The sequence below is a fragment of the Chaetodon trifascialis genome, chromosome 9, assembly GCF_039877785.1.
Source record: "Chaetodon trifascialis isolate fChaTrf1 chromosome 9, fChaTrf1.hap1, whole genome shotgun sequence".
In the NCBI taxonomy this organism is placed as follows: domain Eukaryota; kingdom Metazoa; phylum Chordata; class Actinopteri; order Chaetodontiformes; family Chaetodontidae; genus Chaetodon; species Chaetodon trifascialis.
Window position 1 is genome coordinate 22,832,449 of NC_092064.1, and position 27,764 is coordinate 22,860,212.

The 27,764-nt window shown below is 44.3% G+C and overlaps 3 protein-coding genes across 3 annotated transcripts in view; 2 read left to right on the forward strand and 1 right to left on the reverse strand.

Moving 5' to 3' along the window:
* nxn (nucleoredoxin) overlaps positions 1-20,848 on the forward strand; it is a 56,961-nt gene extending 36,113 nt beyond the window's left edge. The window contains exons 2-8 of the mRNA XM_070971191.1: positions 6,576-6,693; positions 9,831-9,964; positions 12,115-12,215; positions 12,355-12,461; positions 13,284-13,463; positions 13,951-14,075; positions 19,792-20,848. Of these exons, the coding sequence (XP_070827292.1) occupies positions 6,576-6,693; positions 9,831-9,964; positions 12,115-12,215; positions 12,355-12,461; positions 13,284-13,463; positions 13,951-14,075; positions 19,792-19,974 (948 nt within the window). The 3' untranslated portion in view covers positions 19,975-20,848. The remainder of the gene's footprint in view (positions 1-6,575; positions 6,694-9,830; positions 9,965-12,114; positions 12,216-12,354; positions 12,462-13,283; positions 13,464-13,950; positions 14,076-19,791) is intronic.
* Positions 20,849-21,272: 424 nt separating this feature from the next.
* Positions 21,273-24,092, reverse strand: mrm3a (mitochondrial rRNA methyltransferase 3a). Its single transcript, XM_070970644.1, has 4 exons — positions 23,468-24,092; positions 22,739-22,983; positions 22,493-22,654; positions 21,273-22,381 (listed from the first exon to the last, which is right to left on the reverse strand). Exons 1-4 carry the CDS (start codon positions 23,842-23,844, stop codon positions 21,783-21,785), a joined length of 1,383 nt encoding a protein of 460 aa, XP_070826745.1. The 5' UTR covers positions 23,845-24,092; the 3' UTR covers positions 21,273-21,782.
* A 273-nt stretch (positions 24,093-24,365) lies between these two features.
* On the forward strand, positions 24,366-27,572 carry glod4 (glyoxalase domain containing 4). Its single transcript, XM_070971200.1, has 9 exons — positions 24,366-24,505; positions 24,708-24,757; positions 24,864-24,984; positions 25,267-25,411; positions 25,825-25,961; positions 26,065-26,151; positions 26,259-26,372; positions 26,454-26,540; positions 26,641-27,572. Exons 1-9 carry the CDS (start codon positions 24,416-24,418, stop codon positions 26,704-26,706), a joined length of 897 nt encoding a protein of 298 aa, XP_070827301.1. The 5' UTR covers positions 24,366-24,415; the 3' UTR covers positions 26,707-27,572.
* Positions 27,573-27,764: the final 192 nt, after the last annotated feature.

The following is a 27,764-nucleotide window of genomic DNA, read 5'->3' on the forward strand; positions in this document are numbered from 1 at the left end:
GGGGCCTTTATCGAAAAAGCAATTTAGCCAGCGTCTTTCCCGCCTGCGTTCCAGAGGATCCACCACCAAAATGGCTCGACCGGAGAATATTAAAAGATTAATAAAATACACAAGATTGCTGCAACATTTCACATTGAGGAGGCACGCTGCGAAGCCTGCTGTGTTCTCTCAGCTCAACGAATTTCGGGGAAGTGCATTTGCCCATCAGGATGGATGTGCCTGGCAGGATGAGCCTCTGTAATGAGCACGGTGGAGTAGGTTGGAGTGAGTGGCCTGCACTTTTTACATTTTAGGAATATAGATGGCACTCGAGGAAGAAATTAGGTAACATTTTGTGAAATCATGTGACGCTGGTGGTGCAGAAATCTGTGATAGTAAAGCCCTGCAGATGAAGGTATAGTTCTTGTGGTTAATGTAAGGCAAAACGACATGCGCATGGAAATACGATGAAGCTGAAGCATATGAAGCGATAGGTCATCAGTCAAGCTCAGAGAAAGGGCAGCAACTGTGCAGCTGTCGCAGACTTTGAGATGTGTATTTCACCACCGGGGAAGCCACGGCGGTGAAGACTCTTGACCGGGTAAAGTGATAGTCAGGTCAGAGCGGCACAGATGGAAGCGCTAAGTAACACACACTGGCCTGCATAGTGTTGGCTGGAGTATGGCTAAGAGGTGGGTGGGAGGCGCTCCCTTTGTAGCCATGAAGAGCCGTAACAGGGTTTTGAAGTGGATACAGGCAGTTACTGAGAGCCTCGGGAGCAGATCGAGCAGAGGTGGGGTGCAGGAATGTGAGTCTAAACTGGCTGCAGGGGCCCAGCCAAAAGGGAGTTACAGCAGTGCATTCAGGAGAAGTTTGTTTCTCATCTGTCTACAACCAGCAGAGGGAAGAAAATACAGACTGGTTTAGAGTTTAACCTGAAAGCTCCCTGACACATGATGAATGAAACGCTCATGCTGCTGCGCACCAGTTTCAGTCCATTTATCCATGTTGCACAGGTGATCAGCTCGATTTGTAAAGAAGATTGAGTTAGTGCCTGCCAAGAGGCGAACTAAGAGTCCAGTCCAGCCTGCCCTCCCCATCGCCACTACAGTAAATCTTTACGGTCAGAGATCACAGCGCCTGCAGGCACTATCAATAAAAAAGTCCTAGTAAAAGGCAAATGCTTTTGTTGAACACGTCTAGAGGGGCCTGATCAGTCCATCAGCCAGACAACCTCCCATCTTCTAACAAACGACTTTCACACGCTAACATCCAAGATTTATGGGAAGATGCAAAGCCATCGATCGCCTGACTGTTTCCTCTCCTCTGCAGAAGAATTGAAATATTTGATTTTATTTTGAAAATCTCTCCTCATTTCAAGATTTAAATCAAATCAAACTGGGACATGGTTTCCTCTGTGTCCTCTATTAATAATGTGAAACACTCATTTTTTTTCTCCTGTGTGCACTGTGCCAAAAGGTTCCCCTTGACATGAATGAAAAGATTATACGGGGAACATTTTTGCCCAGTAATCACTACCACTGAGCTCATGAACAACATGAAAATAGTTTCACGGCCCCTCTTTTTCAAGCCATCCATTGCTTTATCACCGTTTGTCCCTCCTATAATACTCAGAGATAAAGGGCCACGCTGCTATCAGAATCACAGCAGGGTACCTCTCATGTCCTCTGTGCTAAAGGGCTGACTTCACTTTGTAGTGGCGCTGTTGTAATGAAGCGGCGACGGGAGCGTCTGGCAGATGCCTCGGGCTTGAGTGGCCCAGTGAAAGCAGATCTGTGAGGAGATAGGGCTCGAACAATGATAGGTGAATTGGGCGCGTTGAGTGATGAAATTTCTTCCACTCTAGTTCTCTCAACACACCAGAGCCACTGCAGAGACGCACCGGTTAGTGATGGAGGCCTAGTTTCACTGCAGGACCTGGCTTCAAAACGGCTGCATCAGAGGTGAAGCAGATGTGTGCAGATGTCGAACTTGTAGCCCTCAAATCTGTTGGGGGTTCACCACGTAAGCTAATCTCCTCTTAAAGAGCAGAATGTTGCCATAAAGTGCAGCAGTGCAAAGAGGCGTGAAAGCGATCGCCACGCATGATGTTTAACATGGAAATGTGGATGTCTTGGGAGGGGGTTTGTTTCCCTCCTTTTCTTTTCTTGCTCGCTTACAGTTTAGAACACATACAGGTAGGAAACTAACACAGGCATTGATCCCATCAAGCAAGTTTAGCTACAGCTTAAAAGAATCACTGTCTTTGATCAGTGGGGCGATGAGATTTTCCGGTATGTCCATGCGCACTGATCTGCTGGCCCCACAGTGGGCTGATTTGCTCCTCGTCTGGGTATGGATCTGCAGCCATGCGTGATCCAATTAGCATGATGAGCACCAAGCGTAGTGTGAGGCTAATGTCTGCATGTCCAAGAGAATAAATGGATTGTTAGTATGGATTTCCAGGTCTCCCTAGAGTCTTAACAGTTGGTGGGCTCTCTGCAGAGGTTATTAACATCCTTAAACCAGTGTGTAGCTATATAGCCAAGCCTACTGCTCCACTATATAGGCACACATTCTGTTATTGATGATGAATAGAGGAACTCTTGGAGAAGGCTGGGAGTGGCAACATGCAATCCTGATGCAGTGAATACAGTCTGTAAGCAGTTTGCATGTTAATTAGCTACTGGCTGCCCTGCTAGACAGAATTTATTTGTATTTCTCCAACAAAAATGTCTCATAAATCAGTAAAAAGAGCAGCTTGGGCCACAACTAACAATTGTTTTCATGACTGGTTAATCTGTAGAATATTTTCTCAGTTAATCTTTTTGTCTCGCAAATGTCAGAAAACAATGAAAAAATTATTTTCAAACAGTCAGTGATGACAGTTATATAAGATATTAGGTTTACAATTATACAGAACAGTGGTTGGAGGTTTGATTGATAGATGAAAAAAAACCTCAGTTAACAGAAAATGTGGCAATAAATAAATTGGGAAATACATCTGCACGGCAGTTAGCTAGCCTGGCCTTGGCCTGCAGTAACAAATCAGCCTGAGCAGCACCTCTAAAGATCAATAATTAACACTTGTTTAAATCATACAAAAACCAAAAAAATGATATGGTGTTGATTTACGGGGGGAATGTGCCAACATATTTCATGGCTTGGGTTTTGTTGGACAAAGCCGGGTTAGCTGTTTCCCCCTGTAAGCTAAGCTAATGTAGCCTCATATTAATCACACAGATATGAGAGCGGTGTCAATCTTCTCATTTAACGCTCAGCAAGAAAGCAAATGAATATTTCAGCTCCACATACAGTATTACCTGAAAAAATGACTCACGTTACAGACTGATTAAACCTGACAAAAATATGCTTAACGCCACCTCTACAATGGAAGGAATGAGGGCAGATTTGACAGTACAACTCATGTGTGTATTTTAGCACCACCTATGTCACATTCTGTCGACAGTCTGTGGCTCTCGACAATGAAACAGTGTTTTGGGGAAGTGGATTGCTGTGGCGTGGGATCCTCATGTTTTCTATTAAGATTGCGCTGTGAAAGCTATTGTCTTCAGTGTTTTGGAAGAAGATTTTGGATTTACAAGTAGATGACAGTGAAAGCCGTGTCAAGGGGGAGATTCCCTCTTTTCTTCTCCCCCGTGCATGATGAATCCTCGTCTTTCAAGGTGCCGAAATCCACTTGTTTGTTTGCGACAGACACCAGGACATGTCGCTTTTGTAGTTACAAGGTCAGCCACCCCCCCGGAAATCATAACAGGCCTTTCATTCTAAAGGCAGATCTGAACCCTCGAAGGATTTAGCACTCATCTGGGGCCACTCTGATCTGCAGCCAAATCACCAGGCAGACATGATTCAAGGATGCAGTAAATTAGTGGCAAGACAAAGAGGAGGAATTGCTCTGCCTCTGAGGATGCTGCACAAATCTCTCAACTGCTGTCTTGATGCTGCACCATGAGAGCAAGGGAACGACCGAGACAGCCTCAGATAGAGGGCTTCCTCTGCTCTTAAGATCAGTAAGCGACATCAGTAAGTTTGTCCACTGCATATACAGTCCAGATTTCCTTTTTTTGTCTTTATCACCATTATTATTATTATTTATATTCACTAAAAAGGAGGGTAGCGGCACGGTGGCGCAGCAGGTAGTGCCTCACAGCAAGAAGGTTGCCGGTTCGATCCCCAGGCGGGGCCTTTCTGTGTGAAGTTTGCATGTTCTTCCTGTGCATGCGCGGGTTCTCTCCAGGTACTCCGGCTTCCTCCCACAGACCAAAAACATGCTCATTAGGTTAATTGGTGACTCTTAATTGCCCTTAGGTGTGAGTGTGAATGGTTGTTTGTCTTGTGTGTTGCCCTGCGATCGACTGGCGACCGGTCCAGGGTGTACCCCGCCTCTCGCCTGTTGACAGCTGGGATAGGCTCCAGCCCCCCCCCCGCATCCCCAAAAGGGATAGGCGGTGTAGAAAATGGATGGATGGAAAAAGGAAGGTTAGGGTTAGTTGCAAACAGGCCGAACTAAGGTGGGGAACGTACCCGCCAAACATCACCATGAGAGCATTGTCACTGTGAGCATGACGACATCAGCGTGTAGCTAAAAGCTCTCACAGAGCAGCTAGCGTGGCTTGTCCTAACATCCAAAAAAAGCTTGATGTAAATGTGAGAGGGTGTTCGCTTAAAGCAGTCTATTTTAGTCGTGATGTAGTGGAAAAGCAGATGTTTTCAGTTTCAGTGCTTGTTATTTGTCATTCTTTGAACACCTGACGGTTCTCAGAATCGTATCACACTGTCACGTACCTCAGTGCGGATACCTCTGGGCCTTGATACGCAATACATTTCTTGACATTTTAGTGCCCGTGCAGAACCAATCACCCTATCACTCCGCTTTTTTTCCCCTCTCTCATGTCGCTCCCGCACACTCTTTCGGCTAAATCCGGCTCTCAATCTCACATCATCAGCCTGGATGACAGCAGGCGGCTGAGTGAAATGGTGTCAGGCACGTTAGCTTTCGGAGTCACAGTTAATGCCCCTAACCCCGTCAATTTGTGAGCCAAGATTGAGTTTCCAGAGCAGCATGGAGCGTGTGGTAAATCTGTTGACTGTGGCAGACGCTGAAGTTTGCTTTTGACGCGCTTCCAGACCAACATTGTCGAAGGCTCCGGGTCGTCTTGTCCATGGGACAGACCGTCTGACCTCTGCTCTCGGAGAGGGCCTGCGGTCGACCTCTGGCGAGGCTGTGACAACATGTGTGGAACTTGTGCAAAGAGGAGACGCACAGTATGAGTAAAACATACACTGTGCAAGCTTTCCTCTCTCATACTCACAGATTCTTTGTGCTCGGCTGCTGCAGTGAAGTCACGGTTTGCACAAAAAGAGCAGCGAAAGGTTTTCATCAACCTGGAGCTCGACGGTAACTCAACTCCAAGCTGACTTCACAGAGCCTCGAGAAAATCAGCGCTCACTTCATTTGGCAAACAACCTATTAGAACAACTACTGCAGCATCCAGACGGCATAAATCATTATGTTTTATGGGTGCTTAAGTGCTTGGCTGGAGACAGCAGGTAATAAATCGGACAGTACGGTATTAAATGTTGTTTAACTTTTTTCCCTTTTGAAAATTTTTTCAATCTGTCTCTTTTTTTAACTCAGTTCTCTGCAAAGTCATTTAAGGCCTTTTTATTCAAAAAACAGGTCAGAACCTGAAGGATACACTAGGTTAAGACACTGTTTCTCATTTTCGTTCTCCCGTTTGGATTTTATGAGCTGGTATGGGATTTCATGCGAGGGATCCCCGTCTTCTTCTGTACTTGCTGAAGCAGCAACATTGCACCGTGCAGAATGCTGCTCCTTACAAGACACGGCTATTTTCTATTCACAGCGTAGGGCTCTTCCCTCTGATATGGAAAGTGAGTCTCAGATATGTGAAATGCTTGATCTGCTCTTTGATGTTAAGGACTACACTGATCGCTGAACTCCATAAATAGCGTTGGTTCATGCACAGATTTCTGCCCATAAAGCTTCCTCTCTGACTTCAGGAGACTGTGTTAATATCAGCTCATCATATTGGAGGTATTATGATTGAATTCAAGGCCAATGGGTGCTCATAAATACCTATGAATTCTCAATCCAAGAAGCTCCAGTAATTCACAGGGCTCAAATTTCTTCTTTATTGCTGAGCAGAAGCATTCTTTTTCAGCTGCACACCCTCTTTTACTCGTATTCATGACACAGCAGGGACAGCGTGAGTTTGCTCCAGTTCAGCCTCTTAAAAGTGCAGCAGTGTGCTTCTCACCCTCTGCTAATTCACCTCAGGGCTGACTGCACTCCTCTATTTTTTATTCTACCTTCTAGTCTCCTGAGTCTCTTTAAAACAACAAAGATGGTGTTTGTCCTATAAAATATATATGACATTTGTTTCATTTATACTGTCATATGTCAGGCGAACATATTGTAGCTGCACTGAAGGCATCATTTAAAACTGAGTTAAATGGGTTTTCCAGCTGAAATAAATATGAATGTTCAGGTCTTTCCATCCACTTTGCTTTTTTTTTTTCCAACATCTCTCATCTTTTTCTCTCTGCAGATGAAGCTGTGGAACAAGTACAAGGTAACCAGTATCCCATCTCTGGTGTTTGTGGACGCAGCTACGGGGAAGGTGGTGTGTCGAAATGGTCTACTGGTGGTCAGAGATGACCCGAAGGGTGAGCTCGGCAGCCGCACACACACACACACGTGCAGTATATTATTAGTGAATACGTCAACACGCCGATTTATTTTTGTTTCCTGACCTCAAGCTCTGACCTTAATCCTCTTTACTGAATGGTTAACCTCAACCCCAACCGCCAACCATCCAACCCTAAAAATGCTGCTCTTTAATGAGGTAATAGGAAGACATTTGAGGGTCAAAAGGACAGAAGAACATCGATCAATTTCTCGCACACTTTGTCTGTCGTACCTGTGTAACCCTGAATTCTTAGTGGTTAGCGTTCTTCAGCCTCTCCGGGCTGCAGGTGTTAGATAGGACACTGCTTCTCCTTGAATAATCTCTTTAAACAACGCCTGCAAGTCAGTAACACCCCCAAATTCACTCGCTCTGTGTTTACATCAGACTGTCTCCTCCACCTGTTCCCCATAAAACAGCAGGTAGGAACTAAAATCCCCCTGAGGGCATGGCGAACGAATGAGCAACGTAAACGTAACAGAAAATGCACATTAATGCTGTTATGTGCCGGTCACGTCAGGATAATCAGCTGGTGGCATTAATTCTCCAGTCAGCTGCTAATAAAAATTGCAGAAGAAGAGGGTTGGAGGTGTCCTGTCAAAGCCATTTCTTTTATAATGGTGGTCTATGGGGAAAATGCACAGGGGATTTTTTTCATTGCAATACCGCGAGTGGCCACTGAGGCAAATTGAGTGACGCTTCATGTACGTCATGATTTATTCACGAAGTCTGTTGCTATTGTGCTTTGCCACATTATTTTTATCGATATACCAACTTTTCCACCTCAGCCAACCAGGTTTTTTTCTGGCATATCTGCTCTGTTTTTTATACACAGTGTGCTTAAAAACAGGTGCACGGAAAGGCACTTAATGTTATAAAGACTTGAACTTTGCAATAGTCCAAAATCATATAGTGGAAGTATTCCAAATAGAGTTATCTAATTAACCACAGTGTATTGTGCAGCATGACTTGACTGAGTAAGATACATTTCAGAAAAAGTAAACCAAAATGCAGTGAGTACAGTCACACCTCATTCTCTGTAATGATGTTTACCGCATACCTAGAGTTCCCTGTGGAGATGCTGCTCTGCCACATCATTCAACATTTGGCTAAAACATTTTGCAACAACTTTTCCTCCTCGTTTGTGTTGATGCTGCCGTAATTATGGTGCTGCATGAATATTATAGCGTGTCCATGCCTCGCTCCCTCATCTGCAAACCCTATAATTTCTGCACTTTGAAGTGGAGGCAGAGAATTAACAAGAGTGGGCTTGCATTCCTTTCCTGTGCAGAGGACGTCCTCTGTGGCTGCGAAGAGCTCAATATTTTAAAAACGTTGCCTCTGCAGATCCTGTTAGGTCAGCATGAAAAAAAGTGCCATTAGTCATGTGAGAAGGGAGAATAGCGGCACTATGGCAGCACAGCAGTGAAGCAGAATGGATTTCACATGATTGTGACAGATTTTGCAGCCTGGTTAATGAAAGCCAGTCCAAGCCTGCAGTATTATCCACGATTCATTAACTGTTCTTCCAAACTTGACGTGGCTGGAGAAGAGATTAATCTCTGGCCTCGGTAGCAAATATGGGCACAGGCACTTAATTACGCCTTAAATCTCTAACTATGCTCCACCACTTTCAAAGAAAAACAGACCTACTTCATTGTTTTATGGTACATTTTGATATATTTTCATGTTCATGTTATTGGAGAGTCAGACTGAGGGCAGTTCCTGACATGACAAATCAATTCAGCCGCAGCAGCTACGGTTAGGAGAGGAAAAGGGCACTAAAAGTTTGCCGTACATGGAGACTGCGAGGGGCGGGCGAACGATTCAGGACACCTCTGCCTTTCACTCTTGATCAAAGGCCTGACTTGAGTGGCGGCAGACTAGCCTGCAGCGCAAAGATGGAGTGCACTTTTACAATCAGGACAACAATAAAAGGCCGCGGCAGCGCTGTGCAGACGTGTCATTCCTGCCTAATGAAGCCCTACACAACCACGCTCGCATAAAGAGGCCATTATGAAGCGGCCATACAGGGTTTTATTTACGATTACCTCCTTTTTAATTCGGCTGCACCAAATACATCTCTAGAGCTTGACGGTAACAATGAAGACAGCTTGAAAAGGAAATGGAAAGTGTGGAAGAGAGCGGGAGGGAAGTATTCCTGGCAACCGTCATTTGCTTGAGAGGCAACGCTTTCTGTCATCATTAAAACCATATTTTGAGTCTGGTGTCTATTTCCAAGAACAGATGCCACAAAAAAAGCCTTTAAGTAATGTATACATGAAGTACACAGGCCTGTGATATTTAACAGGCGTGACACAGACAAAGCGTCTCTGGTTTAGAGCAACGATGAGTCGATTTGACAGAACTGGCAGAATGTTCATCTGCAGTTATTTTAGTAATCTAATAATAGTTTTGGATCATTTTTTAAGAAAGGAAATGAAAAAAAATCCCTGGTTCCAGCTTCTCAAATGTGAATATTTTCCGGTTAAATCAAACAGTTAAGACAGAAGATTGCAGCTCTGCCCTCATCCTTGGACTTACCTGACAGTGTCGCGGCTCTATGGAGAGTAATGCAGATCCGTTCAGTTGGTTCAGACTGAAATGTGCCATTAGCTATTGGATAGAGTACCCCGAACGTTTGCGGTCTACAGAGGACAATACGTAATGACCTCAGAGATCCCCTGATGTTTTCCCTAGCGCCACCATGAGGTTGACCGTTTGTGTTTTAGTGAAGTGTCTCTACAACTACCGAATTCTGGATGCTTGGATTTTGGTCCACACATTCATGCTCCCCTCAGGATAACTTGGTGATCCACTGATGTTTCATCTAGCGCCCATCATCAGGCCATTTGAATTTGTATTGCATTTTGTTTTTTGGCCAACATTTTTACATCTCAGCTGTACTTTGTAAATAGTGTTAGCATGTAAAACTAAGCTGGTGAACGTGGTCAGCATTATGCCTGCTAAACATCAGCATGTTAGCATTTAGCTCAAAGCACTGCTGTGCGTACGTACAGCTTCACTGAGCTGCTGGCATGGCTGTAGACTTTTTCTTTGTGCATGATTTTTTTCCTCCCTCTCCGTTGCCCGCTCCACTTTCCGACCCTCTCCCAGGCCTGGAGTTCCCCTGGGGACCAAAGCCATTTGCGGAGGTGGTGGCAGGGCCTCTGCTCAGGAACAACAGGCAGACAACGGACAGCAGCTCTCTGGAGGGACACTACGTGGGGGTGTATTTCTCAGCACACTGGGTGAGTACAGAAAGGAGAGAAGAAGGACAAAGTTCTTTGGATTTTCACTGTTCTGCCCTCCTAACTCCGTCTCCTGGTGCGAAGAAAGTGCGTCGCCAGCAGAGCGGAGCAGGAAGAGACACAGCAGTTCATGGAGACAGATAAGAGAGAGGAGCAGGAGGGTGGAGGCGACTCTATTGTGTTTGTGTGTTTACATTAACAGTGGTCAACCGTCCCTGTCAGTCCTTTCACCGCCACCTCTTGGCCTTTTTAAAGTCGTCATTGGTGACCCCGCCCCACTGACATCACCACTATTGTCTCTTTCTCCGCTGGACCTGCTGATACCCAGTAAAGGTCATGACTCAGTGAAGCACGAAAGGCGCTATATCATCAGCGGACTGTTCCTGATGAGATGCAGCGCAGGCGCTCCGAGGCCAGTCGGCCCAGCAGCTGCCAGAGCCGCAGCCTCAGAGACCGTCTCTTCAGAACGGTGACGCCTGAAGGCTGGCTCGCACCCCAGACTCATACAAAATTGAAAAGGACAAGTCACAAAAGCCATTACAGGAGTTTATTTGCAGTGTTTTTACACCACTTTCCCCCCGGTTATTCATGTAAATCTATCTACTATTAAAGTAATTTTACTAACATGGATTGCCAGTACCTGGCCTTGCCACCCGTTTACACAGAAGTGCATGTTAGGTTGTTTTTGTTCCCGCTCGTGTTCGAGGGACCTGAAATGGCCCGTGGCAGAGGAACATGACCTATATTTTACTGCGCATTTGCTTTTTGCCTGCAGTGTGAGGGGATGTTTCTTTTAATTCATTACAGTAAAACTTGAGCTAAAAATCTAGTTCAGTCACAGACATCTGCAAACAAAAGCCCACATAGGTCACATTTCTGATGCTCTAGCATTGACACCGCATTGTGCAAACCATAATGAGCATAGACCACAACATACAGTGTTTACCTCCGTGAGCAAGCGAGGAAGAAGTCAGTTAATGAGCAGTGAATTGATCGAGGCTTTGTGCTGCTTCGCGCCCTCACTCCGGCCATGCCTTTGTGTTGGTGTGATGCGTATTCGTGACTGGATCAATGAAAGGGCTTGACATACTGTATCCACTATCATCAGCTTGAATGGTAATGAAGTACGGTCTGCATCTAGTCAATAAATTAGAGTAGGTAAGTTACTACATGTGAGATGATATTAATGAGAATTTATTTTATTTTTTTGTTTTCACATTAAAACTGCAGACAAATACAGATATACAGACACACACCTACATTTGCTCTCATGTGTGTTACTTCAAAATAAAAGCCTTTGCAAGTAAAAAGCTGGAAACATATCCAAACACCTCTCATTAAAAACATCAAGGCAGGATGAAAAGGACTCCATAATAACATACCAATGCAAAGCTTATCAGCATTGTAAGGATTTATGGTATTAATAAAATCAATATGTTTTACCAAATACTTCTATTGATAATCTGCCAGTATTTCATTCATGAATGCTGGTGCTTCTGTTAGATGTAGGTTATGGAGTTTATTTTTAATTTCTCGACCTTCAGGAAATTTTACACCAGAAAATAATATTAAAGCTAATTCATGATATTAAAAATCTGCTCTAATGTCTCTGAAACGCGGTGGAGGGAGGGAGACTTTTCCTGACAGCTCACATCCAAGAGTCCCTGAAGTTCTTTACCCTGTCTGATGTGAGTGTTCAGTGTTTGCATTTTACTACATATCTCACCAATGGGAACGCTGACAGGGAGAATACAGAGAACATGAGAGGGAGAGAGAGACGCTGGAAGTTAAGACTGGTTTGTTTTCCCTCCTGCTGCCATGGTACTCTGATGTCATCTTAATGCCAGCCATACCACCGCTCCCCCTGCCTGGAGAGAGTGTGGGCTCTCCAACACACACACACACACAAACACACACACAGAGCATCAAACACTCTCTCAAGCTAGAGCATTACAGCAGGATTACTGTTTTAAGAGGTCCGGGCTATATTTGAAAGAAGCTGGATACAAAACAAGAGAGAATTACTAGTTTGTGGAAAGGTGTTTGGTGACATACAGGAAAGAGAGTTTGGAAATACCCAAAGCAATGGAGGCTGCTGCTGCTGTGTGTTCACTCATTCGCATACTTTTTCCTCTCTTTCTCTCTGTTAGTGCCCGCCTTGCCGCAGTTTGACCCGGGTCTTGGTGGAATCGTATCGAACCGTCAAAGAGTCGGGTCAGAAGTTCGAGATCGTGTTTGTCAGCGCTGACAGGTACGACTGGCACGCATGCACACATCTGTCTCGGTCTGTCAAGGACATAAATAATCAGTCCTCTCTACTCAGCTGTTAATTGAGACCACCAAACCACCATCTGTTGTGTTGCTGTTTGGTGCTTTCCAACCACGTCCAGGTCAGAGGAGTCCTTTAAGCAGTACTTCAGCGAGATGCCGTGGTTGGCGGTGCCGTATCCGGATGAGGCTCGGCGATCGCGACTCAACAGACTCTACGGAATACAAGGTATTTCACAGCCACCTCCTCCTTCTCATCTTCAAGCTGAGGGAGTGTTTCTGGCCGCAGAGCTTGGTTATGTCACACACTGAAACACTGGCACGATGGCTGACAGCTCTCTGTGCTGGGCGAGCAAACAGCGACACAGATTGCCCTGCAGCCTGAGGAATGCGGGCCTGTTATCAAGTTTACAGTCTTGTTCGTTGCAGAAGTGCTGCGCCTCTCTCTCTGCGCCTTGCTCTCTTCTCCTGATTCCCTCCTCTGTGTGCACGGAGGACTCTGGATGAAGTTAGCGAGAGCTGGCTCTCTCTTTCTCTTTCTCTCTCTCTCTCTCTCTCTCTCTCTCCCTCCTGTAAAGTATGTGAGGAATGCACTGAGGAACGGGTCAACACTGCCCCCCCTCCTGCATTCAGACCCATGCAGTTCATGATGGGCCCCCACCTCTGCTGACTGCAGTCCACATGCGCAGACAAGAACACGCTCACCCACGCACATTGTTTACTCCCGGATGGTGTCTGTTTCTGATAAGGCCGTTAATAAGGGAAGGAGATTGTAATCAGAAGGATGCTGGGAACCAATGGCATGGAAAAAAAAGAGTGGGAACATCATGAGTGGAAGCAGGAAGAGCTGCAGAGGGGCAGAAAGTAGTCAGAAATGGTCTAAAACATCCCCACAACAAAATAATCTCAGCAGGAGAGGGAGCAGGCTGCGTCATGAGCCGATGATTAACAGAAATGGCCACAACTACCTCCTGCGCTCTTGCCCATTTCCTGTCCTCCTCCCTTTGTCTTCCTCTCACACCATCCTCACCTCCTTCCTCTCCCTCGCCAGGTATTCCCACGCTGATCCTGCTGGACGCAGAAGGTCACATGATAACGCGACAGGGCCGCGTGGAGGTGCTGAACGACCCGGAGTGTCGGCTCTTTCCCTGGCACCCGCGGCCCGTGCTTGAGCTCAGCGAGTCCAACGCCGTGCAGCTCCACGAGGGGCCCTGCCTCGTCCTGTTTGTGGGTGAGTGGGCAGCTCCGCATGGGGCTTTGCCCGGAGCTCCATGTGTGTGAACGAAGTGGCATTTATGTGAAGCATATTGAATGTCAGAAAATTCTTCCAGTGTTAAAAGGTCCAGAGGTCTGTGGGAAGTGCTCTAGTATTTATCAATCTATTTATATGCTAATAGAGGAGGCGCACAGAGGCAAAATGGAGCTTTTGAAAAGCATAGAAAAATGACTGGGGCATGAGTGTAGGCATGATAAGTTAGGCATGATAACAAAGAAAGACAATAGGGCACCAAAAGAGTGATGACTTTCTAAATAGGAGATGTCTCCAGAGGTCAAACTGGACTAAAAAACAAGACAGAGACTATCTGCACAGTTGCTTTCATGTGCTCACGTAGCATCCGTCCACCAGTCATCTCTCCTCATCTGTGCATTTTTCCTCTCCCAGGTGTCTTTTTTCATACTTTTAACATCTGTCTGTGTCTCTCTCCCGGTTCCTTAAGACGCAGAGGAGGAAGGTGAACTGGAGCCGGCCAAGGAGCTCATTCAGCCAATAGCGGAGAAGCTTATGGCCAAGTACAAAGCCAAGGAGGAGGAAACGCCACTGCTGTTCTTTGTGGCTGGAGAGGTGAGATAAGCCCCTGGAGGCCACTCAGGACAGAGTGAAATGCCATGTCACACAAACTGGAGTAGCTGAAGTCTGGCCTTAAGAATTATGACCAAAATATGTGAAGCAGGGAACCTCAACATCAAACAATAAACTCTCTGGTGGACAATTCATTTAAAGTTGCATTTCTGGCCACCAGATTAATGTGAGTCCAGTATCTCTTCTCCTTTTACCTCTGCTTTTGCTCTCCACCAACTCCTGAGGGAAATATCTGTCTCTTTAGCTGTTAATGCTCCACTGTGTCCACATGCTACTCTGCCGTTTGGTGCTGAGCAGGTAGTGCACAGTTGATTTTTAAGTTGTCGCAAGCTCGGGAGTCAAAACAATAAGACACTAAAATATGACAGCTAAGAAACATACATATCTTGTGCATTCCTGTGTTGCAGTTTCTTATTGCTTATGGGCCTACATGTAGTACACTGATAACAGTTTGGATGTAATAAGCTAATACTGGCCAATAATTGGCCAATTTATCAGACCGCCGCTGACCACATCTTGTAAGTCCCTGGTTTGTGTCTGCACCCAACACCTTGGCTACTGTTGAAATGGCAGCAATAGAGGCCCCTCTTTGAGCCTCTTGAACCTGCAAGAGAGACACTCCATCCATGACCCAGAATTCAACTGGGTGCCCTTATCATGATTGGTAGACCCGAGCGTGCCAGCAGGCTTTCTCTACTCCCTCGGTCTGCGTCCAGATAATCCCTCCATCTCCTTCTTTATCTCCTCCCACGTCTTCCCTGTGTGGGATGGACCCCGGAGTTTTCATAACTAACTGTTATCTCATCTTGCTCTGTCCTGACCTTTCCAGAGCTGGTGGAGTTAGCAGCAGCAGCAGCAGACATAATTACCAGATTAGCTTTGTCTCCCCAGCTCTCCTTCCTCCCAGTTCTCTCTGCCCAGCAGTCTGGGAGGACTGCGCTGGTTTCTCGTGTCGCACATCAAGGGCAGGCTCAGGTTTCGGCCGTGGGGCTCGCGCATGTGCTAACTGTCTGACACTGTGTCTGTCCAAGGCCCCTCCAACCTGATGTCAGCCTTGAAATGTCACTGACATACATGCAGAGAGGGGGAAAAGCTTACGTTTTGTGTTTCGTGTTCATTGTCAGTGTGCCAATATTTATTTGACCTAACACAAAGAGACATTGTTGGACTGGAGCTTGTCGTGATCCAGGAGCGTCTTGTGTTATTGCTGCAGTCTTAAGTTTGCTTTGTTTCCCATGTGGCACACATGCTAAGGCAGATATTTTTACATCCATGTAGCGCAGGTATAATTTCCTGGCTCTTGTTCAACCAGCTATGAAATCACCAGGTTTCATTTCCAGATCGGGTTCATGGTCAGATATCACTTCCCGTTTCAGGCGTTCAGAGAGCGAAGCTTCCAGGCTCTGGGCTCAGATTCCTGCACCTTGGCCCGGGTTCGCCCTGGTAGTCGCACGCTCCTTGCCAGGCCAGCTGCTGGGTTTTCTGTGTCCATGAGACAGCAGTATGTTTGCAGTCTCTCAGGGGGAGGCTGAGCAGACCAGGCTGAGGCGAATGACACAGGATCTTGTTACCCTACTGAAAAAGCCATACGCCTCAGAGTCGTATACTGACTTATAAACGCAGAATGAAAGATCTTTTGTTCTTTCATTTCTGCTGTGTAGTGGCTGTTGCATGCAAAATGATCTCTGGTGGTTTTATCCTGGCACATAAGAATTTAATTGATTTTGTGGCAAGCAGCAGTAACTGTTGCCTGTGATTATGTATGTAAAGCTCAATGAATATGATATTTTTAGCCATGCAAGGGACGTGGCTTCTAGCGAGGGCCATGTCGGTCTCAGTCAGTCCACTTCATTGGCCCTCAACTGTTAAATGGATGCTATGAAATTTTGTAGACACTCGTGGTCCCCAGAGGAATAATGGCCATTGTCAAAAATTTGACTGATCCAGGCCTTTGAATGTTGCAATTTGCTGCCTCTGCATCGAAGTCTGCTGCGAGTATTTTTGAGTTTTGATTGCTGGTCGGACAAAACAAGGAGGAGGGGGGAGGCTGAAACGATGCCACTATGGCCTCTGGGATATTGCGATTGGCAGTTTTTATCGTTTTCTGATGTTTTATAGACCAAACAGTTAATCAAGGAAATAGTGAGTTATTCAAAAATGAAAACAACACTGCAGCTCTATTCACATTTGTGGTTAGTTGAGTCAAATGTCTCACCAGCTATGAAATGAATTAGTATGAAATGTGCTGCAATCATGTCCCCTTGGGGGACTTGGGGATCCAGTTTTTTGGGGGTTTTTTTTGTTATCAGGTCAAAATTTTAGTTTGTTCATTACTTTTAGGACTGAATACCTGCAAAACTAAAGATGTTTAGTGCTAATGTTAGCATGCTAACAGGCTAAACTAAGATGGCGAACAAGGTAAGGATTATATCAATGTTAGCACTGTTGTAATGATTGTTAGCATGCTCGTGTTAGCTTTTAGCCCAAAGCTAAGTGCAGCCTCACAGAGCTGTTAGCATGACATGCAGACTGTTGATTATAGACACAATGAAAGTTTCTTGTTTATCTGCTCAAAAAAATATAACAGTTGCATTAAATGCAAGCTTGTCTTATTAATAAAGATCAATAAATCTGATCATTTTATTTCATTTTCACGCAGCATCAATATTTTAAAAAGAATACTGGTATTTAGGTCATGCGGAGAGCATCTCTTTCTTATGTAGGCTCACAAAGAATTTGTGCTTTTATCACTTCATTTTTGTTATCTTTGTTTTGTAGCTCATATAACTCCAGAGATGTTCCCCAGTTGATGAGCAATTACTGCTGAGAATATCCAAAATTTCACAATGATGGCGTTTCCTCCCCAAGACATCAAAGCTGGCCAGTGAGATGGATGCAGCCCCAGCTCCGAGGCCAGTGGGGAGGTTTGCTATCATTCTCGGTTCAGGCCTTATCAGATGGTCATCGTCTGCGAAATGCCACAGTGCATCAATAATCAGAATAAGCCTGACATGGCCCAGCAGGTTCCACACGGCAAACACACGCTGAGCCTTATCACAGCTGCGAGTGCGGGCTACAGCAGAGAGGCCCTTTGTCTTTTTGTTCTGAGCTGAGCTGCAGAGGGCGGGGGGCCTCTGGAATGGCTGCACCTCACTAGAAGCAGTTTACACAAGCAGAGAAGCCAAACAAAAGAAGATGCATGACTTCCTACGGGGGCGAAGACCAATGCAGAGATTACATCGACTCATATCGGAGAGGCTGGAAAGGCCACGGTGACAGATTGTGGAATTTCTCTCTTCTGTGGTTTCTGTACACTGTGTGCCCAGATGATCTCTAATCTATGCTTAGTATGGCTGCAAGTGAGCATGCAAGACAAAGCTTTTACATGTGGAAAGAGAAGTGAGCAGTATTTCACTCGTAGCAAAATTGTCCTTAGTGACAGCTTCCATCTGTGAGTATTAAGTGGTCAATGTATGGTGATTTGTAGTATAATAAAATGGGCTCCATTCAGAGGAAGTTAGCTGCCTACAACAAAATACCACACTGCAACTCATCTGTTCCATCTGTTAGCAGTTTTGCAAAGTAGAGGTCACAGACTTCATCTTGGCATACTTATCCTTTTTAGGTAGCAGCGCGGCCAAGCTATTCAATGAGAAGTCGGCGAGCTGATTGTGTGGTTTGATCCATTTAGCAAGAATAGCCGTGGATTTTCTGATAACAGGGAAGACACAACAGAGAGGCCTGAAAGGAGGGAATGCTTGAGCGTTATATGTAGCAGGAAATCCATCCAAAGTCGCTTCATCTTTGGCTTTGTTTTGACAAAACTCACATTGGCACATAAATCAGTAACAGTATTAACATCAGAGGCGCTGCCTCCATGAGACGTCCAGCTCTTTGTTGCAGTGCCACCCTCTGGCCCTTTCTTGTTAGTTCTGCATCTCCAACATAATCTTTTCCATATGAAACTGATCTTTAATCTCTGCAAGTCCTCCTCTGAGCCAGCAAACTAAGACGAGGGGAAATCAGGCCATGCTGTTATGAGGGAAGGAGAACGCCTCAAATGATAGTTGCATTACATATCTAATAAGTGAACTGTGTGACCTTACAACGCGTGACACATGAAAGCTATTTGACTTCGAGATGACGAGGATAATGACTCCGTGTCAAGGCAGGAATGCTGATTTCCAGCAGCACTCCTGGCTCGAACTGAAGCTGAATTACAAAAGGGTGTGATTTCTTATTCAGTCTCAATAATTAATGGCCCTTTCAGGCTTGTTTGAAAGTTGCTGCCTGCCTGCTCATTTGTGTTACCTGTGGCTATGGGGGCTGTAATCCTGACTTGTAAAAGGGTGAAAGGTAACATCAAGCCTGAGGCAGAACATGAGTGAAGCAAGTAAATAAAACCAAAGCTGGCAGCAATCTATTTGTAACACATTCCTTCACAACTCTGCGCTGCCATCTCCTGCCCACGTGTGCTATTCAGATACTCTGATGAGACTTATATCTGACGTAAGTGAGCTCTTGAAAAAGGAGGGATGTTGTTGGACCCCCACCTGGTTCCTTCCTGTCTTTCGACACAGCAGGATGCATGACTAAGTCCCAGCTCGCTGGTCTCTTTGGGCAGGCTGCCTGCAGGAAGACAGGAGAGAGAGTTTCATATTCTCTTTCAAGAAGTGTGAATTAATAAGATTGTGCCAGCAGTTCTGAATTTTATGGGGTAATCTCAACGTAGCATAGTTCAAGTAATGGGTGCTGTGGTTTCCTTCGCCAAAAGCAAGTCTGAACTGATGAGCAGCAGAGAAATGGGTAATTTCGAGTGTAATTTCTCTCCTGGAACGTATCCAGTGTTTGACTTGCATGTGTGTCAAGAGTCATTCACATGCCATGTGAGCAGTGGATGGATTAGGAGACAAGTCACCTCAGAGCCGTGCTACTCGCAGTCCTCTTGTATCTTCCTCACTGACATTTGCAGGTATTTCAGGTGTAATCACTGCACCTGAAATTCACGAGTTTGTTCATGTTGTAGATGAAGATGGTCTAAGTCAATCATTTTTTTTACTCGCAACCCCTAAAGCTACGTCTACATGGCAACCCTTCTCAGTGTGCATTCAGCATGTCAGCAGGGTGTGGCCAGTTTGACTAAACATAGGATTTGAGTAATTAAAAGAGGCTTGAAGAGGTCAAATTCATTTACAAGATAACAAGCCCAAATTAAGAGCTGTTCAGTGCTCTGCTTGTCAAATGAATGTCTAAGAAAATGCTGCATTCCTGCACATTGTCAGCACTGCAGTGTTGCTCAAGAGGCTTGTTGGTCAAGAGATTTAACGCTGAGTGTGCAGGAATTCAGCACTTCCTTTTGAGAGACAGAAAAAGATAAATGAGTTTCTCTGCTTTCCTCTCGTCTTCTAACCCCTCAGATTTATCTTGGGAACTAACTATATGGCACTATACACAATATTATAGAGTAAACTATGGCAGAGCTATTTTGTAGTCAGCATTTTGGAGTTTGCTTTGAAATGGGATCACAATGTCCCCACTGGAGACTGAGCTTTTTTGACTTCAGAACAGAACCTTAGGCTCTGGTTTGGGCCGGTGCCCAGTGGGATTTAATGCATGCATGCACGTTAGGAACATACCACTGCACCTTCACGCAGTATCACAGTAATCACCGTGTTTTTCTTCTTCTGTTTCGCCTCAGGATGACATGACTGACTCCCTGCGGGACTACACAAACCTCCCAGAAGCAGCGCCTCTGCTCACGATCCTGGACATGTCGGCCCGCGCCAAGTATGTTCGCGACGTAGAGGAGATCACGCCGGCCGTAGTGGATCAGTTTGTCAGCGACTTCCTGGCTGAAAAGCTCAAACCAGAGCCCATCTAAAGAGGAAGTCCAAATATACGTTGGACGTACTATATGGGACTCACTCCATCATCGCTATGCCCCTCACCCTTCCCAGCCTCCCACTATCTCTCCCACCTCCCCCCTGACTTTGTCAGACTGTTAGAGAGATGTCTCACTTTTTACTGACATTTAACATTTTTTTAGACATGTTCCTCTTTTCATGGAGTCCTCTTTCTCCTGTGGTGCCTTGCATTGATGATAGTCCCTACAGTAATATATATGGAGATTCTGTTGGTTCTTTTTTTGGTTGTTTTGACCTGAGGAAAAGTGTTTTTTTTTGTTGTTGTTGTTTTTTTCACTCGATAGCTTTTCTGAACTCTAGAGAAAACCAGAGAATTACCCAGTGGACCTACTTATTCAGCTGATTCTTTGCTTTGTGTTTTGTCTGCAAAATCCTCATTACTTTTGGTTTATGAATGATGTTGAGAAAGAATACAATGCATTTTTACAGCTGTAATTCACATGTAGTGCAAATGTGCTAAACCTCAGTTGGATGTAGCCGTAAGCCTTTATGGCCCTATTTAAAAAAAAATAAAATAAAATAAAAAAACATTATGACAGGTGCACATACAGTAAAGATCACATTATACCTGCTTGTAACAGACCAATGACTGATGTTTTACACCCCCTGTGTCTTGTTGTGTGTGTTATGATGTGAGTGAAAGTCATCTCTTGCCAGTTGTTAATGGTGGTTCTCATCTCAAAGTCATTATGAGGACTTTCTGTGAAGGTCCCTTAATGAAAAGGCCAGGTTATTTCTGAAGGCACAAAAACGGCATTGGAAAAGTGTTGAATGTATAAATCCCTGTACTTCAGTCATGACTGCTCACACCCATTAAAAATTCACTGGTAAGTGCAAAGTTTTGTTCCTTTTTTAGCTCGACCAATAAAGTTAGCTCTTGGATATGTAAAATACACACAGTGCAACGACTCACCAGTTCCTTTGTTAGACGTGTTTAAATAAGACCCATGGGCTCAAAGAAACTTCATGCAAATCTTGCAGTTATTGTAGAAGGCAGTGTGCAGACTGACTCATTTTTGGCCATGTATGAAATCCAGGTGGGAAGTGTTTTCACTAAGAGCGCCGCATATTTGCATAGACAATGTGGCTGCAGATATAAAGGATGGACATAAGACACAAGTCACAGCGAGTCTGGTCTTTTCGAGAATAAATGTGCCTCAAGTGCAGGAATCTATTTAAGGCTCTGAGGGACTGTATGAAAATTACTTGGAGGGCTAAGAGAAGGACAGTTATGTGCTTTTTTTTTTTTTTTTTTGGTTAAAGGGAGGTTATAGTCAGACTTTTGTTTTTCTTAGAGAGCGGACCATCTAACCCGACCCCTACGATGGACTGCTTGCAGTTCTAAATGAATGCGTCTGTATTAACCTGGAGGTAAATCTAATGAGCTTGGTGCAGGAGTTATTTGTGTAACCAGCAACAACAAGAGGAGAAAAAAGGATCAATAGCTCTGTGACATCCACACAAATTTAATTCCTGTTTGATATTTACGTGAATCTGGATGTCCAAATCAACCAACGGTCAGATGAAGACAGAAGACTTTTAAAAGACCGTCAGCTGCCGTGAAGTTGGTAGGCCTGAGTGTGGGACTTTTTCCTTTAATAGACAATATGATTTATCAAGAGAAAACTAATTCTTTGATTCAGCTTGAAATTCAGTGTTTTATTAGCAGGACAGGACGGAGAATGGAAATGTATATTACTCTGTTCAGTCTGTACTAACAAGGACGCATGGTACACAAGTCACATACTAATATTTAGAGCTAAGATCATGAAAACTGCTCAGCTTTAGATTTCCTGTGCTTCTCAGATGTTTGCATTAGTTTTAACAGCTGCTTCCTGCCCTCAAACAGAAGGATACTGGCAGCCATGGCTGAATTCAAGCTGTCCATATTGGGGACGACAGGAATGAAGAGTCTGTGACCGGCAGTTTTCTCAGCCAACTGGACTGCTTCTAGGCTCAGACCGTGAGTCTCTCCACCTATCACGAGAGCCGTGGGGCTCTGAGCCCAGCTCTCGTGGTACAGCTTTGTGTCCACTTGGGGAAGTGAAAGTCCCTGTAATTCTGAGTCAGAATCAGACTCAGAATCAGAATCGTACTCCTCGTAGCGCATTTTATTGGGATTCGGCCTCGCGCTGACCCAGCCATAGTCTCCTGCTTTGGAGGATTTGTGAGACTCATTAACTTGTGAATCGTTTGCTTCTCTACTCGTGTCAGCACCACAGCTGCTGTCAGCCACATGGACAGTCACAGGTTTAGGGAGGTGTTTTTCAACGTCATTCCAGCCCAAGCTGGGATAGATGGGAAGGCGGAAATGGGCGCCCATTGCTGCACGCAGAACTTTAGGCTCCCAAGCATCAACACAACCTGTCAGTGATAAAAAATAAACAGATTTCAAAAACCAGAAACAAAGACGCGAAGCCATCTTCAAAGGTGGAGTTCTCTAGTTCACATCACTAATTGAAAACATGGGCATACCCTTGGTAAGCAGGACATTATGGCAGCCAGCAGCAGCAGCACATCGCAGTATAGTCCCAAGGTTGCCAGGGTCTCGGATGTTGTCACATATCAGGGACAACAGCACCGAATGACCTCTGTTTGCGAAGTACAATCGTGACGGGTCCGGGCGAGAAAATATGGCTGTAGATGAAGAGGTCAAAGTCAGCAATGACTCAGAAGTATCTGTGCTTCATAATGAACCAAAATAAACCATGTCATCCTCACCAATCACTCCTTGTGGGGCCACGAGGTCAGACCAGATCTTGATGTCCTCAAACTTGACTTTGACTAGCGTGGCCCTTTTCAGCTTGTCTAAGGGCAGCTCTCTAAGCCGATCCACTGTACTGAAGAACACCATTTGTGGGATGGCTCCAGCATCCAGGGCGTCACAGATCAAACGCCTGCCCTCCAGGAGGATTTTACCCTGGTGCTCCCGAAACGTCCTTGAACGAGCAACACTCACTAACTTCCTGAAGGACAGAGATGCAGAGGGATGGATTACAGGAGGTGCGAACATGTAGAATTATCAGAATTATGCTTACCATTTCAAACACATTGTGATGCATCCATACAATGATCAATCTATGGACACATTCAGGATCAATAACCAGCAAGGCCCCTCTCAGTGTTCACTATATTACTGGATTATTCCTACTGATGCATTAATACATAAGCATCATCTCCATGCTGTAGCTGCTCGAGGTGGAGCTTATTTTCTTCCATACTGTATTTCAATCTAAAACGATAAATTATATTTCATAACTTGATCACATGTTTTCATGTAAAAATATTAATCTGGAAGACAACTAGTAACTATAGTTGCCCAAAAAAATGTACTGGACTAAAAAAGTACAATATTTAGTAGAATTACTAATGTGCTTAAAACATTCCTCCACCGTTTTCCTTTGCATGTCATGCAAATACTTCACTGATGCATCATGCAGTGACACTTACGCCAGTCTTTTATCTCCAGGGAAAGCCCTCTCGAAGCGCAATCCATCAGTCAGATCCTTTGAAACAGTAACGTAAGCATCCTTTACAGCTGACTGCACGTTACCCCTCGCCTTCCCAAAGTCACGTTCTTCGTGGTGTTTTGTTGTGGCTGTGACTTTTACCTCCCTCTCTCTCTTGACGTTTTGGCCTGCTGGCTGAGATTGCGGCATCGGCTTTCGGACATTACCCGTCTCGTTTTCGGGAAACAACACTCTGACAGGTTTCCTCCTCAGTCCGCGTACATACCGTTTTGATTCCACAATGCCGTTTCCTCTTGTTAGAAAAGCATTTCGCTCTATTGAAAGAAGACATATCACGCCTCTCATGTAGGCTGCCATGCTTGTCCCGTTTCTTCTTCTCTTCTTTCGCGGGATACTATACAAACACAAGTTACCCTACTTACCGCCACCAGCTGCCGTGTAGGTAACACTACATTTACGCGTCTGAAATAAAGCTAGCTAACTGGATAATGTTAATAATTCACTGCGTGGGGACTTATTGCCTGACAATACTAGCAAACTTGTTAATTAAATAATCTACTCATAATTTTCTCTTCTTTTTCGTTGCTAGCTTAGCCAGTCAATGTAGCCACTCAACTGTAACCTCGCGAGAGAATGCGACATATTGGGTGATACCATTAACCTGGATAGCTAGGGGTGGCAAAGGTAGTTTTATTACTTTTTATCTTGCGTTAAGTTGTTGCGCTTGTCCATAATATAATAAAGATAATCAATTAACAAAAACTCATATACTGTGTAGGAATTGTATCTGCAGTCGTAAATGCAGCCTGTTTGCTCATTCGTATCTATTTCGCATCAATCGATAACAGAAAAATCGATCATCAAGGAAGCTTAATCTTTCCCTGCACAGCGATCTGCAATTCAGACAGTACAGTATCTGTCAACAAACATGGCTTTGAGACGAGCGCTGCATTTTGTTTTCAAAGTTGGTGACAGGGCCAAAACAGCCACATTTTACCGAGATGTTCTGGGCATGAAGGTACTGATTCTTAGCTTCATTTAATGGTCAGACGTGACTGAAACCATTGATTAACTTTTGTTTCTGATAAGGTACTCTTAGCTAAGTGTTGCATAACGTTGCGTCGCTAGTAAAGCTAATTCCTGTTCTGTCATGTGAGTGAAACTCGAGTGTATTTGTTTTCCTGACGAAAACTTGATCTTTCATCTCTTATTCATTTTAGATTTTACGTCATGAGGAGTTTGAGGAAGGCTGCAAAGCAACGTGTAATGGGTAGATAAGGAGGGATCTTAAACTAACTGAACTTTGGTTCCACAAAGTTTTACAGAACTTGTAATATCCTAATACTGACCACTGCCCTCATCCTGTATCCACACAGCCCCTACGATGGAAAATGGAGCAAAACCATGGTCGGCTTTGGTCCAGAAGATGCCCATTTTGTAGCTGAACTGACATACAATTATGGGGTGGGGGAGTACCAACTTGGCAATGACTTCTTGGTGGGTGAGAGGTCATTTGGAAACTTTAGAGATGTGTTTTATATATATATATATATATATATATATATATATATATATATATATATATATATATACACACACACACATACATACATACACACACACACACACACACACACACACACACACACATATATTTATATATATATATGTGTGTGTGTGTGTGTGTGTGTGTGTGTGTGTGTGTGTTATACATTACATGTGTTATATAGGGTACAGCAGCCTTGTAAAGGGATATTCTCGTATATGTTTTCACATTAGGGACTCACTCTACAATCAAGTAAAGCTGTAAGCAATGCTAAACGCCTGGGATGGCCTCTGAAGGAGGTAGGAGAGGCTCTGTATCTGACCCAGGCTCCAGGAGGGTATCCTTTCTATCTTGTGGACAAAGAGCAGCCTGCCAGTGGTGAGTGTCACTGTAGTTTCTCCAGAACTCGAAGGAGTACAATTTTAGTTGGTTACAAGAGCTGCTTGGGGTCTTGGCATTAAAATGTATTATAATTATTCATCATATTATTAGATATTTAATGTTATTCTATGGGTCACACTCAGTATCCATATGCCAATATATTTTGTATTTTATAGGGTTCATTAAAGCCTCTGCAGTATGGTTTGGTTTCTTGAAGTAAGGCTCACTTATTATTTCCTCAGTGGGGATTTCATGACAGCAGCCATGAACGTTTGCACATTACTACTCACAGAAACAAGTGCAGTATGGAGGAAGGAGCTCTCTATCTGGTCATTACAGGTGTTTAAGCATGCCACACTGTTTCTAACTCTGTCACTGATCACCTGTAACCTTTGATCATTTGCTCTCAGACCCCGTGCAGAAGGTCTGTCTCGGAGTATCAAACCTTCAGAGATCAACCGACTACTGGACTTCGCTCTTGGGAATGAAGGTGATGGAAAAGAATGAGGAAAAGAAAACAGTGCTGCTGGGATTTGCAGACACTCAAGTGAGTCAGGTGTCAAGAATTTTTGTATTTTGTGTTCTATGTTGATAAATAAGAAACATATATTAGTCTGGACGTTTTCATTATATTCTTTGTCTTTATGCAGTGTAAACTGGAGCTTCGTGATATCAGTGGGACAGTAGATCACGGAACAGCATTTGGGAGAATAGCATTTTCATGCCCACGGGAGCAAGTAAAAAATATTCTTTCATGGATACATCTTTATGTTTGCTAATATTTTGAGAAATACAGTTGTCACTATCAGAATTTTCATCATTGAAATTTTATTACATTCCACAGCTGCCCGACCTCGAGGCCTTGATGAAAAAGGAAAATCAGAAAATTCTCACTCCATTAGTCAGCCTGGACACTCCTGGAAAAGCCACGGTCGAAGTGGTTATTTTGGCTGATCCAGTAAGTGCATCACCGTTGCAATGCTGCTATCAAGCGAGAGTAGTCTCTTAAAAAATGTTAACTGGACAATGGTTGTTTTAGGACGGTCATGAGATCTGCTTTGTGGGAGATGAGGCTTTCAGGCAGCTGTCCATGGTGGACCCCAAAGGAAATGGCTTGCTTGATAAGGTTGGTTTTGCTCCTGTATTTTCCTCTCTGCATTAAATAATAATGCAAAATGTGTGGGATGTTCACCAGACCTGTGCTCTTTATGCTTTCATGTTTGTAGGCCATGGCCGAAGATAAAAGTGACGAGTGGTTTGCCAAACACAACAGACAGAAAGCTGCTGCATGAGATGAAGGGGCTTGCCTGGATAATTGTGCGCCATCAGTTTCTCACCGGTTCATTTGATGATGAGTTGCTGTACAAGGCACCTGTAGCATAAATCTTTTTGTAATGAGATCTCAGTTATCCCTCAGCTGGCAGTACGAGATTTATTTTTCCCTGGATGTAGACCATGAGGCACAGTTGCATTGGCGGCACTTTGTAAAAGGACCAATAAACATTGCTCCTATCAATAAAGTAGAGAGGTGGGCAAAAAATCAATTTAACACAACTACTTTGTAAAAAATTATGAGTCCACACTTTTGCTTACGGGCCCCTGTTGACCCTCCACCAACCACCTTCTGTGTATTGTGTATCCAAAACATTGTATACATTGTGTGCCCAGTAGTGCTGTAATTGCTGAAGTAGTACTACCTAGCTGCAAGATTTCTGTGGGTCACTTTATTTAGGAGAATATGCCATTCAAACACAATATAAACTGATATAAGAAAGGTCTTAATTGTATATTTAAACAGGGTCCCAACATGACATAATAATGCAGAGGCTGCCTTATTGTTTATGTTGTTTTTTATTAGTGCACATTCCAAATTTGCAGCATATCAAATGGCCAAAACCCAGATACATGCAGTGTTACTGGAGCTTTTAGGGGTCTGGGACCCTCGGGCAGTTACTTATAAATCCAGCCTTGGGTACCAGCTGATGAAGTGTGCAGTGACATGCAACACGATGCTGTAAGAGCGGGCTGTTTAGAGATAAATGCATTCAGTATCATGTAAAAGTTTATTCATGTGGTTACAGTGAATCTTATAATTTGCAAAATTACACAATGTCACTCATCTGGTTGAAATAAAGTTTGTCTGTAACTTTTCACCTTTGTGAAACCGCTTATGACTGTATGTTCTGCCTGTGTGTGAACTGGTTTTAACGGATGTATATGAAGTGGAGGTGAACTGCTGAACAACCCTTTATGTTTGAATGCATGGATAAAAGTTAATATTTGCCTGGAGAGTGTCGTTGGCGGTGATCCAGCTCCTCTCCCACTTGTCTCAGTTGTCGGCTGCAGGTTA

Coding starts and splice junctions, on each gene's coding strand:
- mrm3a (XM_070970644.1), bottom strand. CDS start 23,844: ATGGCAGCCTACATGAGAGGCGTGATATGTCTTCTTTCAATAGAGCGA. Junction 22,655..22,738: donor GGCCCCACAAGGAGTGATTG/GTGAGGATGACA, acceptor CTTCATCTACAG/CCATATTTTCTCGCCCGGAC. Junction 22,382..22,492: donor TAATGTCCTGCTTACCAAGG/GTATGCCCATGT, acceptor TATCACTGACAG/GTTGTGTTGATGCTTGGGAG.
- glod4 (XM_070971200.1), top strand. CDS start 24,416: ATGGCTTTGAGACGAGCGCTGCATTTTGTTTTCAAAGTTGGTGACAGG. Junction 24,758..24,863: donor TGCAAAGCAACGTGTAATGG/GTAGATAAGGAG, acceptor GTATCCACACAG/CCCCTACGATGGAAAATGGA. Junction 26,152..26,258: donor TTTCATGCCCACGGGAGCAA/GTAAAAAATATT, acceptor TACATTCCACAG/CTGCCCGACCTCGAGGCCTT.